The following is a 14,622-nucleotide window of genomic DNA, read 5'->3' on the forward strand; positions in this document are numbered from 1 at the left end:
TCTTGGCTTTTTTTTTTTTTTTTTTGAGACAAGATCTCGCAGTGTGGCCCAGGATGGAGTATAATGGCGGGATCATGACTCACTGCAGCCTCAACCTCCTGGGCTCAAGTGATCCTCCTACCTAAGACTCCAAAGTAGCTGGGACTACAGGTGCACACCACTGCACCCAGCTGTTTTGTTTGTTTGTTTGTTTTTTTTAATAGAGATGAGGTTGTTGAAGGAATGATTTGCCAGGGGAAAAAAAAAAAAGAAAGAAATAGTAGAGACAAAGTCTCGCCATGTTGCCCAGGCTGATCTCTGTCTCCTGAGCTCAAGCAGTCCTCCCTCCTTGGCCTCCCAAAATGCTGGGATTAAAGGCATAAGCCACCGCACCTGGCTTCTTAGCCATTTTTAGAGCTACTTTGTGAACTAGATTTACTTTGTGCATCTTAAAAGGAAACCAAGTGTTTGCTTTGTATTTTCTTTTTTTGTTACATTTCTGCCCAGTGCGGTCAGTTGGTTATTTATTCCATTTCCCCTTATTTGTCCCTTTCTACCTGTTAGAGTCTATTAAACGTGTATGGATGCGTTTTCTGATCTACAATTTTAATAATACTTAATTTTATTAATACTTTTGTGGGTTACTGTAGGAAATGAGAGATTCAGCAAGGGAATTCTGAGTTAGACCATAGCTGCTGCTTAACCGCTGTCATGGTGTCTGAACAGATTCCTGCTAACAGTATGTGGTTCAAGAAAATAAGTTATGTCTTTTTAAAGCTGTCTTAGTGTGTTCAGGCCACTGTAACAAAATACCATAGACTGCTTGGTTTAAGCAATAGAAACTTATTTTCTCACAGTTCTGGAGGTTAGAAGATCAAGATCAGGATGTCAGTGTGATCAGGTCAGAAGATTCCCTTGCTGGCTTGCAGATGGCTGCCTTCTTGCTGTTTGTCTCACATGGCCTTTCCTCCGTGTTTGCCAATGCCCTTTCTTTAGTTTCTATGATATTACATCAACCTGGTTCTTTATTCTTTGTAATTATTTTGTCTTTCTTTATTTGATTGTTTTTTCCCTCTTGTTTTATACATGTAGGCATGACCCAAGTTTCTGTCCCCAATCTTTCTTCCAGTCTCCAGTCTAAGTGTCCCATAAATTCAGAGTGACCAAACTGGAGTTCATCATTGTTCTCTACAGCTGGAAATCAGTCTTCCTCTTTATGTCCCTAATTCTTGTAATGACACTGTCATTTTTCCACTCACCTAGTCTTATATTTCCTTAAACTTATATTTGACTTCTCCATTTTCCGTCGTCCCCTGTGGTCAGCTATTTGCCAGGTCCCCTTGATTCTACCATCACAATATTTTTCATCCTTCACTCTTTGGTTTCAACCCCACTGCCTTGTCCATCATTTTATTAGACTATTATAATAGATTCGTAACTTACTTTTATTTCAGTTTCACATTGATTCATTAACTTTTCTCCGTTCTATATTCTGCCTTGACTTGTCAGATTAATATTACTAAAGTAAGAATTTGGTCATTCACTTGCTAAGAAAGTACAGGTAGTTATTAAGATAATGCCACAATTTGTTTCCAATTTATTCTACTCTGATTCTCCTTCAGCGTTTCATTTTCCGAAACATGTTTTGGCATTCTTCCTTTGCACATGCCATTTCTGTTGTCTTGAATGAATTACCACCTATAACTTAGAATCCTACTCATCTTTCAAGGCTTAATTCAAGTACTGCCTTTTCCTAGGATTGCCCAGCTACTTTTGTTGTTTCTGAATGTTGACATCTTGTTTTGTATTTAATTACTTATATTTATGTTTATCTTTACATCTCCCATAATGCTGAACATATTGGAGACACTCATTAAGTGAGTTTTGAATGAATGATTGTTGAGATTGACATAGGAAGTATTTTAGTAGAGAAAATTGATGGAATAAGATCTTCACTCATCCTAATTGAATCTTTCTTTCCTTCTGAAAAACTTTAAGATAGAAGAAAATGTAACTTGGAGACATTTTTCTGGTAGTGGTCTGAAAGAATGAAATCAGCATACTTGGAATTTAAGGCTCCTCTTGCTGGCAAGACTGTGCATTTAGAATCAAGAGGCTTCTTAATCAAAGGATTATCTGAGGTCTTACTCATAAAACATGTATGTCTGGCACCAGTTTAAAATGAGCTGTTTTTATGAGGTTGCACATGGCCCTTCTCCACTCCCTTCCCTGAAGCTAATTCTTAAGAGCTGAAACCTAGAGAAGTTTGGTCATGAAATAAAATAAAAGGTGAAGAAAGACTAATGTGCTTTCACTAAAGTCAATGTAATATGGAAGATTTAACAGGTTATCTTACATGTTTAACACTCCATTTTCATTAATATGCCCCACACTCTATTTTCATTATAGGAGTTATGGCCTTCTTTCAGGAACAGTTATAGAATGAAACTTCATTTTTTTTTCACTTTCAAAATATGATCATTGGTAATTATCTATTGAGTAAGAAGGAAGCAATCTTTTTATGTTGGTTTTAAGTGCCACATTGTAATAACAGAAAAAATATGTCTTTTGTTATGATAAGGAAATAAAAGAAATGGATAGTATTTATGTAAATTTGATATAACATCTTTACTTCACTGATGAGATGAAGCATGATATCAGGTTTATCAGCTTCTAGGCAAAATATGATTTTTAAGAGACAGGAAATGAAGTTTGTTTTGTAACTAGAGGAGTTATTTTGGGGTAGATGGAAAATCAAATTATTATAGTTGGAATTTTGCCAGGGCAGAAGGTTAATTAGCGTTCTTATAGAAATGTTCCTCTACTTTGCATAGTCTTCAAGGCTGTGATTTTTTTTCTAATTAGAAAGTGTTTATGTTTATTTAAAATTTCCTTCGTGTATAAAATTCAAATTTATTTAATAACTATTTAGTGAGCACCCATTACATGCCAGGCACTATACTAAGGCATAGAGATACAAAGATATAAGTGTCTGTACCTACTTTCTGGTTGCTCACAGTCTGGTACAAAAGAATTGCAATACATTTTGATAAGTGCAATGATAGAGATATGCACTCATTTACCATTACTCTATATGCACTTAAAAAAACAGCTGTGAAGAAATACTCATATGGCACCAAGAACAATGGGACGGAAGAAGTATTACTAGGACTAAGTCTTTTGTTTTTTTGAAAAACGTGTTTATTATTACTGTTATTTTTTGTAGAGAAGAGGTCTTGCTAAGTTGCCCAGGCTGTGCTCAAACTCCTGGCCTCAACCAGTCCTCTTGCCTTGGCCTCCCAAAACGTTGGGATTACAGGTGTGATCCACGGTGCCTGCCTGTTAGGATTACGTTTGAAGGAAGTTTAACTTTTTAAACCAGTCTCACTGGTTTTACTTTTTGAACACTCTGCCTGTGTCTATGCAAAGTGCTGGCATCTAGCACATATCAAAGTAATTAGGTGGCCTTACAGAACTCATATTCACAGATAGATACATTTGTATGGAAGTTATGATTAATAATCTTTATACCAGATGATAAAGGATTTAGCAACAAAACAAAACCTTGGACTATATGAGTTGTAAAAATCAGAAAAAGTAAAAATGATGAAAGCTGTTTTTTGGGTTTTTTTTTAATTAATGAAATTTGAAGATTGCTATTTTGGAGTTATGAGTCTACTTTTATCTTTGGCTTTCTCTGTAACATACAGGGCCTATTTTCTGTACCATTTTCTGATTCTTAAACATTGTCATTTTTTTCTGCATTTGTTTTCAGTATTGTCCTGCCAGGATTTTATGTTCTTTGAGAACAGAAACTCCAAGTAGTCTTGGGTTCTTCACAGCACCTATGGACTGCAGTGTTAAATAACTAGTATGGACAGATGCTCAATGCAAATTTGCTAAAACAAACAAAAGAAGTAGGATTTTTGTGTGTGTATGTCAAAAAGGATAGTACAAAGATATGGTAATGTAGCCAGTATTGGTGATTTTAGTTCTACAGAGGGTGGAATTTTTCCCTCTGTGGTAGGTTAAAACAGCTTCTGGTCAACAAATAGAATATTTCTCTGAAGAAAAAGGGAAAACATTTCATTTGATTTTGAATGAGAGGGAACATAATAGATTTGAGCATTTGAAGGACTGGATTTCTGAATTTTGAATGGTAGGATGGCTTCGTTTTCAGTTAATTATTACCACAGATCTAAATTTATGCAGACACCACAGATAGACAGGACAGAATAGTATTGTTAATTTGAATTTTATAGATTCTGAATTGACTGTATGTGTAACACTTTTTGTATTGGTCTACTGATTTAAAGTACATGTTAAAGTACATCGATCTCACATTAGCAGGTAAATATAAAATAATAAATGTGGCTAATACAGTGGATTTGGGGAGAAGAAAAAATTGAATAGGATGTGTGCATAGTTCTTTTTCCTTTTCCTCTTTATTCTTTGTCCCTCATCTCCTTTTGCTGTAGAATTAAGAGGGAAGGTTATCAGACTGAGACTGTTATGAATTGGAGATAACAGATTTGCTGTATTCTGAAGTAATACTAATAGGTTTTCTTGATTCTTATTAATCTGTTAGGATTCTAGGCATATTTATAAAATTGACTGTGCATGGTGCTGTTTTTTTCTCTCCGATGACCTCCCTTTCTGAGCTTCCTTTCATCTCTAGACTTGTCTACTTGTCTGAATTTCATTAATTCATAAGCAATTTTTTTAAGTTTCCTTCTGTCCCAGAATACATGCAAGGTTCTGAGATAAGATTGTGATCAAGATACAGCCCCTGCACCTTTGGAGCATAAAATCCAATGAAAGAATAAAAACAAATACAAATCAGTGTGAGTAAGGGTGATACAGTAGGAGTATACAGAGGGTGCAGTGGGAGTCTGTAAGAGGGGCACCTAACTTCAGTATACATATTTAGGAAAAGCTTATAAGAAGACGGATTCTTTTCTTAAGGACGTCCAGCTGTCTCTCATCTTCTAAAGCTACCTATAACAAGAAGCTCTGCCCTTTTAAATTTCCCTTCTGTCTTCCTTACCCATCCAAAACTACTTTCCTTGTTTGCTAAAAAACAAAACTTAGACATAAATCATAATTGATCCTCTTTTTTTTTTTTTGAGATGGAGTCTTTGTCGCCAGGCTGGAGTGCAGTGGCGCGATCTCGGCTCACTGCATCCTCTGCCTCCTGGGTTCAAGCGATTCTCCTGCCTCAGCCTCCTGAGTAGCCTGGGACTACAGGCACGCGCCACCACGCACAGCTAGTTTTTGTATTTTTAGTAGGGACAGGGTTTCACCATGTTGGCCAGGATGGTCTCGATCTCTTGACTTCGTGATCCGCCCATCTCAGCCTCCCAAATGCGCCCAGCCAGAATTGATTCTCTTAAGGATCATTTGCATTAATTGATAGGAGTTTATTAACATAAAAGTACTTATAATTGTACTAGTAGCATGGATAGAGGAGAAAATCCAAGGTCAACCTCACCTTAATCATAATAAAATAATATTTAACGTGTATGAACCCTTAATATTTGTTAGACATTAAGCTAACTACTTTATATATTTTTTTATTCAAGTGAGGGGTGCAAACATAGCAAACTCCTTGACTCCAAATACCCGTTTCCCTCATGTTTTACAGGTGTCCTGTTCTCTGCAGGCATCTGAAAAAAGGTCTATTTAAGAAGCCCAGGTTGCTTAGCACTGCAGTCACCCATATTAGAAACCTTTAATTCATTAATTTTCAGCTTTTGTGAGGTGAGGTGGGAGAATGGAGAAGCACGAATATAGTATGAAAAAACGTATTCAGTGTTATAATTGCCTTGATTTCTAAAGTCACAGTATCTAATTTATTTTGAAATTTCAAATAACTATAAGGGAGGTTGTGAAATATTTGTTTCCAAAAGCAAGCATGGATTTTAAAAGGTTCCCGTAAAATGCTGCTTAGTCTAATAATTTTTTTTTTTTTTTTTTTTTTTGAGATGGAGTCTCTCACTCTGTCGCCCAGGCTAGGCTGGAGTGCAGTGGTGCAGTCTCGGCTCACTGCAACCTCCAGCTCCCAGATTCAAGCAGTTCTCCTGCCTCAGCCTCCCAAGTAGCTGGGATTACAGGCACCCACCACCATGCCAGACTGATTTTGTTTTATCATGTTGGTCAGGCTGGTCTCACTCCTGACTTCATTCAGGTGATCCACCTGTCTCAGCCTACCAAAGTGCTGAGATTACAGGCATGAGCCACCATGCCTGGCCAGAATCTCTGATTCTATTTATTATATGCTAGAATTTATAAAGAATGCTTTTTTTAAACTTGATTTATATATTCATATCCTATTTTATAGGTGTCCTAATTACTTGAAGGAAGTAACACTGAACAGATAACAAAGGTTGAATTCTAATGTGTTATCACCTGACCTCATTACAATTTATTGTTTTGTGAGAGTGGTGAATATGTTATTTAGTATTTAGAAGTCTCTAGAATTTAGGGGTAACACATTTTTAAATGTTGAAAATCAACTTTATTGAGGTAAAATTTACATAAAATAAGATGCACTAATTGTAAGTGTATGGTTAGAAAATTTTGACAAATGACTATGCGTGCTTATGTAAACATTATCTTAAGAAAGAGAACATTTCCATCACTGCAGAAAGTTCCTTCATTTCATGTTGCAGTCATTCCCGCTCCTCTTCCCTGCTTCTCCCCTAGGCAGTTGCTATTCTGCTGTTTGTTGTTTTACTTTAGTTTTTCCTTTTCTATGTTGGAGTCATGTAGTGTTTACTTTCTTACATACTGGTTTCTTTTGCTTACCATGATGTTTTTATGATTCATCCATGTTTGTTGTATGAGTAGTCCTTTTCTTCCTTCCTAATACATTGTACGGACATACGACAGTTTGTTTATCCATTCATCCGTTGATAGACGTTTGAGTTTCTAGTTTTGGGCTCTTATGAATAAAACTGCTGTGAACATTCGTGTATGTCTTTCTGTGGACACAAATTGTTCTTTCTCTTCAGAGTAAAATTAATGGATGATATGTAAATATATGCTTACCTTTATAAGAAATTTCCAAACAGTTTTCCAGAATGTTAGCACATTCCCACCAGCAATGTTATAATGTTCTAAGAGTTCTAGTTGCTCCACCTCTTTGCTACCACTTTTTATGATTAGCCAGACTAGTTGGTGTATAGTGGTATCTCATTGTGGTTTTAATTTGTATTTTCCTGACGACTGCAGCTGTTAAGCACCTTTACATGTGCTTATTGGCCATCGGTGTATCTTTGTAATGTGTTTATTTAAGTATTTTGCCCCCTTTAACATTTGTCTTCCATTATTGGCTGGAGAGTTGCATATAATCTGGATACAAATTCTTTATCAGATATCCATATTGTGAATATTTTCTCTGTGGTTTGCCTTTTCATTTTCTTTTTCTTTTTCTTTCTTTTTTTTTGTGACAGAGTCTCGCTCTGTCGCCCAGGCTGGACCCGCCTCCCAGGTTGGACCTGCCTCCCAGGTTCACGCCATTCTTCTGCCTCAGCCTCCCAAGTAGCTGGGACTACAGGCACCCGCCACCACGTTCGGCTAATTTTTTTGTATTTTTAGTAGAGACGGGGTTTCACAGTGTTAGCCAGGATGGTCTCGATCTCCTGACCTCATGATCCGCCCTTCTTGGCCTCCCAAAGTGCTGCGATTACAGGCGTGAGCCACCGTGCCCGGCCTGCCTTTTCATTTTCTTACCAGTGTCTTTAGAATAGCAAATGTTTTAAATTTTTGTCCAGTTTCCTAGGTTTTTTTTCTTTTATGGTTTATAAACCCACCCTAAGGTCTTTTTTTAATGTTATAAAATATTTTGTTACATGTATTTTATCTGTTTTCTTTTTCTTTCTTTCTTCCTTTTTTGTTTTTTTAATACCCTAAGGTCTTGATGATTTCCTTTTGTGTTATCTTATGAAAAATTTCAGCTTATGTTTAGGCCCATGATCTGCTTTAATTTTTGTGTAGGTCATGAGTTCAAGGGTTAAGGTTCATGTTAAGCTACAGTAGGCTCATGTACTCATGATGTGTCATTATCAGCAAAAATAGATATGTATATACACTGTGTGTATATATATATAATTTGTTATATGTATATGTTTTCTATGAGCCATTGTACACACAGTCTATATATATTTTTTATTAACATATCTTTAGCATATTGTTTGGTTGGTAAATCAGACTTATATTTAAAAGATTGTGGCGTTTTGTATAAAAATCTTTAGAAAAAGTTTTTATTTTCTATTCATTATCTTTGTGTTGTTTTACCTGTTTTATATATTGACTTCAGTGAAATGCTTAGATCCTGCAAAGCTGAAAATATATGTTGTCTCTGGCTAACACAGAGTTCAAGATCTTCAGATCTGGTCTATGATAAAACAGCCTTGGGTACTAATCAGGGTTCTACCCTGGCAGGACATTTCTATTCCTCTGGCTGGGGCCCTCTTTCTCTCACCTTGCCCTGACAGTTTTCATTTGCTGTTTAGAAGAAACACAAATTCTCCCTTAGGAATCAGGTAAGTATATGAAAGAGATGAAGGAACTGGTTGAGCTCACAGATTCTTTATCTTTTCTATTTTTTTCTCTTTTCTGTTTCTGTTTTCTATAAGCCAGGGTTTTTCTTCCCCCTGAACTCTTCCTTTCTCTTCCCTTCTTTGGGGAATAACTTCAGGTACTCTGTAAGCACCTCCTTTCTTTTTACTGTTTTCCTGAGTATATTTTCTTGAGAGTAAGACTGGATTTCTGCAGAATTTTCCTTGAGATGCTCCTAGCCCCATGTCCTGAGATGGTTGATTTTTCTTGGGTTAAACACCAATTAGGGTACCAAAAACTCAGGGCAGTGGGGCAGGGGGAGAATTTTTTTACTACAGAGAAATAGCATGGATGTGAATGGGCTTTCCTTCTAGCTGTCTCATGTCTAATACTTAATATTTTGCAGTTTGCCATAGCTGTTTTTAATATTGGAGCAATTCTATTATACTCCGCCAGTGAGAAAACAGTATGTGTGACTCTGTGGTGTTCTTGTGTTTGCTTTGTTGATGGTGGTTAGTGTTCTTATTTTACCATGTGGATTTACATGTGCTACTTTTTGTTTCTCCAGATGGAACACAGTTTATTACTAATACATAATTATTGTCTTTTCCTTTCTCTGTTTTCTCTTCCTTCTTGTTTTACACTGTGGTTCTTGTGCAGGTCTTGTTCAGCGTTGCGTAATCATCCAGAAAGATGACAATGGATTTGGGCTGACGGTCAGTGGAGACAATCCAGTCTTCGTACAGTCTGTCAAAGAAGGCAAGGCATTTTAAAAAACAATTTATCACTCAGTAAACAGAGTAAGAATAGAAAAGCTTAAATAATGGCAATTGCCAAGAATAGAATAATTACATAGATTGCAGGTCATGTGGACTATTGTGCTAGATTCGTCTATCATGTCATAGTTACAGGAAGGAGTTTACTCCAGTTGATTTGTTTTTGTACTTGTTAGAAAGAAATCAGTTTTTATTTAGTTTTAGAAATCATGTGACTCCTTGGTCATGATACTTTATTGTCCACACAAAAGTTTCTGAAATTTCAGTTTTCCATGGCACCACTGATATTTTGGCAAAGACAGATTAAAGAGATAGCTATGGCTTCAGAAATACCATTTATTTTCCCAAAACAACAGTGATAATATTTTCTACTGCTGTTACCATATATTGAATACTTCCTTTATGTTGGGTGCTATAATTTTGAGGTAGACAATTTTTTTATCCCCATTTTATAGGTGATATTGAGGCTTAGAGTAAAGAAACATCAAATCAGTCCAAGGTCACACAACTAGTGAGTGGTAGAAGCAGCATTTGAATGTAAAGTCTGACTTTACAGCCTTTTTTTTTTTTTTTTTTTTTTTTGGAGATGGAGTCTCCCTCTGTCACCAGACTGGAGTGCAGTGGCACAATCTAGGCTCACTGCAACCTCTGCCTCCTGGGTTAAAGCGATTCTCCTGCCTCAGCCTGCCGAGCAGCTGGGACTACAGGCACGTGCCACCACACCCAGTGAATTTTTGTATTTTTAGTAGAGACGGGGTTTTACCATGTTGGCCAGGATGGTCTCGATCTCTTGACCTCGTGATCCGCCCACCTCGGCCTCCCAAAGGACAGCCCATGTTTTTAACCAGTTTGTTATACTGTCTCTCTGTCAGGAAGATGATCAGTAAATGCAAATGAATCACATTTTAAGCAATTAATTTCTCATACAGATGGAGCAGCCATGCGGGCTGGAGTACAGACAGGTGATCGAATCATCAAGGTAAGGAAAAGGCTATTATAGAATTTACGGTAGGATTAAAAAACAACATATATTGGTCATATTCTGATTTTTTTCACTTGGATTTTTATAAAAAGCATCATACTACTATGTATGATAGATCTGTTGACTATACAAACTTATTTCATTTGTTTTAAAATTAATATTACCCTTTACTGAAGGACGTAATAAAAGGATTGAAAATAATGGAGGAATATATGTTATTGAGTAGGAGAGTAATTCAGGGTTGGAAAGATCATTTCTGTCTAGATTAGTCTGTTATTAAGCAATTCTCATCAAAGTACAAGTTGAACATTTCTAATCTGACACCTGAAATGCTCCCAACTCTGCAAGTTTTTGAGTACCAACATGACACCATGAATGGAAAATTTCACACCTGACCTCATGTGATGGGTCACAGTCAAAAGTTGGTTTCACCAGGTACAGTAGCTTGAGCCTGTATTCCCAGCTACTCAGGAGGCTGAGGTGGGAGGATTGCTTGAGTGCAGGAGCTGAGACTGCAGTGCACTTTGATCATACCTGAGAATAGCCACAGCACTTCGACCTGGGCAATATAGTGAGACCCTGTCTTTACAAAACAATAAATAAAACCAAACCAAAACAAAAAACTTGGTTCCATACACAAAAGTATTTAAAATGTATAAAACTACCTTCAGGCTATGTGTATAAGGTATATATGAAACATAAAAGGCTCATATCTAAACCTGGGTCTCATCCCCAAGATGTATCATTATGTATATACAAATATTCCAAACTTCAAAAAAATCCAAAACACTTCTTCTGGTACCAGGTATTTCAGATAAGCGATACCTGACCTGTATGCAAATAGAATTATAGTGGTAGATGTCTATCTGATTATTCTTCCAGATGAACTTTATAAAGATATAAGAATCACTAAAGAAAAAAATATGTTATATGTATGTGTATGTATGAGAAGAGATGTATATGACTCTAATCTAGATATAGACCTACCAGTGGAACACAACAGAGAGACTAGAAATAGATTTTGAATTCCAATCAGTAGAGAAAGAATGGGTTAGTCAGTAACTATTCTTTAAATAATTGACTAATTTGATTACTTAAAATCAAATTATTACATAAGAAAACATACCATGAAAAATAATTTGGAAGAAATATCTGAAACGTATCACAGACCAGATATCCTTAAATTTAAAGAACACTTTTAAATTATAAGAAAGGAATAAATATTCTAAAAGAAAAATGGGCAAAGAATTTTATCAGGCAGTTCCCTAAAGTAACTGAAATACATAACATATTAATGAGGATATGGCCAACCTCACTGATAACAAAGAAGAAGAAATTAAAATGATAGGTGAAAAATACATTTGGCTGTCAGAAAATTTAAAGATTGGTAGTACACATTTAGTATAGTTTGGGTATGGCAAAATGACTATTCTCATGAGTTCGTTGTGAGTATAAATTAGGTAAAACCTGTTTGGATGAAAGTCTGTGAATATGTATCAAAAGCCTTTAAGAAAGTATATAACATGTGACAAGCAATTTTGCTTTTAGGAACTTATCTGAGGAAATAAGTGTACAAATGTGAAGTCGTGTGTACAGGGAAATTTGTACTGGCTTTATTACATAACTGTGCATAAACTGAGGGACAGAGAAATAAATTATATTCCATTTGCAGCTTTTGAAAAGAATGGATTAGGTCAGTGTGTATCTTTATTGAAAGATAGCTGCCGTACAGTGAGAAAAAAGTTTTATTTTTTTTTCCAGGAAAAAGCCAGTTGTAATGTATAATGTTTATGTGTCTCTTTGGTGTGTGTATACTAGAAAAGTGTCTCCAAAATTAAATGTCATAGCTAACAGTAACTGTCTCATGGGGCAGGATGAGTATACTTGTACTTCTGTTTTTTACACTGATATATTTGTATTTTAGATAACTTGGATCAGAGAATTAATCAGAAGATTAATGTTAAATCCACATTTGATAGTTTTGCCTTGATTTGTTTGGTTTAATTCAGAATCGGGATAACATTTTCTACATTTAGCCGGTCTGAAAATTAATTTTCTTTTTGAAGATTAGATCATGGTTGAAAAACTAAAAGCAAATTGAATATTGTGGAAATACTTATTTTAAAAATTATTTTTTATTATTAATTTTGACAAATTGATGACTTGGTAATTAAAAGCAAAGAGATCTTTTCTATTTGTATGAGCCCTTCACTGTGAACAATTTGTAAATCTGTTTCATGTTATGTTTTGTCATTTGTCATGGTGAATAAGTTGTACTGTTTTGTATGTCAAGGCCTTGGTTTATGTTTAAGTTCATTTTGTTGCTGAATATGCCCTGTAGAATCGTGGTGTGAAAATGAATATTGAATCAAATACATAAATATTTTAATGTAATGTGATTACTATATTATATTGGTTATATTATGTATGATAATTCTTGAAGTCATTTTATCCATTGTCTCAATAGAATGTATCTGACATACACTACTTTCGTTTTCTTACAGGTGAATGGAACTCTGGTGACTCACTCAAATCATCTGGAGGTGGTGAAGCTAATCAAATGTAGGTGAATGTTATTCTTAGTTTTAATTCTTTTCTGAAACCCTTAAAGTAAGGAGCAGCAAATTTCCTGTAATAGGCCAAATAGTAAATATTTAGGCTATGTGGACTATATAGTCTACTGCCGACTCTGTCATTGTATCATGAAAGCAGCCATAGACTATATGTAAGTGAATGGGTGTGGCTGAGCTTCAGTAAAACTTTATTTGCCAAAAGTCTGTGATCCTGGTTTAGCCCCTTGGCTGGAGTTTGCTGATCCCTGCATTGAAGGAAAATCTGAGGTGAAAACTCTTAGCTTACTAATAGCTATCTTTTGTCAACTCCATTTATATGGTTGATTATAATATTCCTGTCATTCTTGGTAATATTTGATACATATATTTGAAAGAAATGCATGAGTCACCTGAGAGGAAGGAGGTTGAGAAGTCAGACATATGGCCTGATGAACTGAAATGGAACTTTAAAAATCACCTAGCACAATCACTTTCCCTCAGATAAGTAAATGATTATATAATCCAGAGTAGCGATCTTCTCTTGGAAATCTTTAGGGTTAAGAATTTGTGATCTTCAGGTTTGAGTGAATAGCCCACTTGGACTTAGTTCTCCGTGGAGAAACAGGCTTGAAGCAGTGGGAGTCTGCAGCTAACCTCCCGTCACTTGCAGGGTCAAAGGTGGATTCACGAACCTCGAGCTGGCAGTGAGTTATGGGGAAGCCAGGCCTCAGCCACTCACAGGGCCTCAGTTTTCCCATCTGCACAGGGAGAAGGGAAGGTTCAGTGGCCCTGTGAGCTTTGCTAGCAGGTGGTGATGGGGTGGGTCATCTGAATCTGAGTCAGGTGGAATCTTCCCCAACCCGGGCTTTGGTTTCATTTTGTTGTTATCCTTTAACCTTACCTGCTTTCCAAGAGAGATTTTTTGTTTTCTTGGGTTTTTGTTTGTTTGTTTGTTTGTTTTTAGGGTAGGGTCTTGTAGAATGCAGTGGTGCAATTATAGCTCACTACAGCCTCCAACTTCTGGGTTCAAGTGATCCTCCCACCTTGTTTTTTGTTTTTTGTTTTGTCTTGTTTTTTTGGTAGAGACAGGGTTTTGCTGTGTTCCCCAGGCTGCTGTCAAACTCCTGGGCTCACCCGTCTCAGCCTCCTAAAGCGCTGGGATTACAGGCACGAGCCACTATACCTGGCCAAGATTTTAAATTTTCTAATTGCTTCACATACTGAATGGAAAATAGCATGACAGTTATAACAGAAGTAAAGAAAGTCACATGAGAGTCCACCACCTAAAATATAACCTCCTTTTTCTCTTTGTTCTGGCCTGGTTTGGGCCGTATGTATTTGTTATTGTATCTCTTAAAAAAAAAAAAAAAGAGAGAGAGAGAGAGACTGCTTGAACTGAATGAAAATTTTTTAAAAAAGGAATTAAAAAAAGAATTTATGATCTTCTGCATCAGATTATTCCACAGTAAAGTAGACTAGAAATAAGAGATAGTTGTTTGTGATCAAGCAGAATCACTACTGTTTTATTTAATTCTGTTTCTCTGTATTGGGTGGATGGACATCTTCAAAAGAAATTTAATAAACTAACTTTTTTCTTGGCCTTTTTACTGCTATGTTAAGCAACTATGAAATTTTTTAAACTTTTTCATCAGAGTACCAGTGCTCCAAATGGTCACTTTGATCAGCGTTCTTTAGTTTAAAAGAGTGCAGTGATCAAAATTAGATCCCCATACTTGAATAAACTTGACCACTTATTTAATGAGAATGTGAT

General features: G+C 36.0%; 1 protein-coding gene across 8 annotated transcripts in view; it reads left to right on the forward strand.

Annotated features, from left to right (window-relative positions):
- The window catches only part of ARHGEF12 (Rho guanine nucleotide exchange factor 12), a 152,754-nt gene that overhangs the window by 75,317 nt on the left and 62,815 nt on the right, over window positions 1-14,622 (forward strand). For all 8 annotated transcript variants that reach the window (XM_016922157.4, XM_016922155.4, XM_016922158.4 and 5 more), the window contains 3 exons: window positions 9,202-9,300; window positions 10,247-10,296; window positions 12,804-12,861. In XM_016922157.4, coding sequence (XP_016777646.1) covers window positions 9,202-9,300; window positions 10,247-10,296; window positions 12,804-12,861 — 207 coding nt within the window. The remainder of the gene's footprint in view (window positions 1-9,201; window positions 9,301-10,246; window positions 10,297-12,803; window positions 12,862-14,622) is intronic.

Source organism: Pan troglodytes, chromosome 9, assembly GCF_028858775.2.
Source record: "Pan troglodytes isolate AG18354 chromosome 9, NHGRI_mPanTro3-v2.0_pri, whole genome shotgun sequence".
Classification (NCBI taxonomy): domain Eukaryota; kingdom Metazoa; phylum Chordata; class Mammalia; order Primates; family Hominidae; genus Pan; species Pan troglodytes.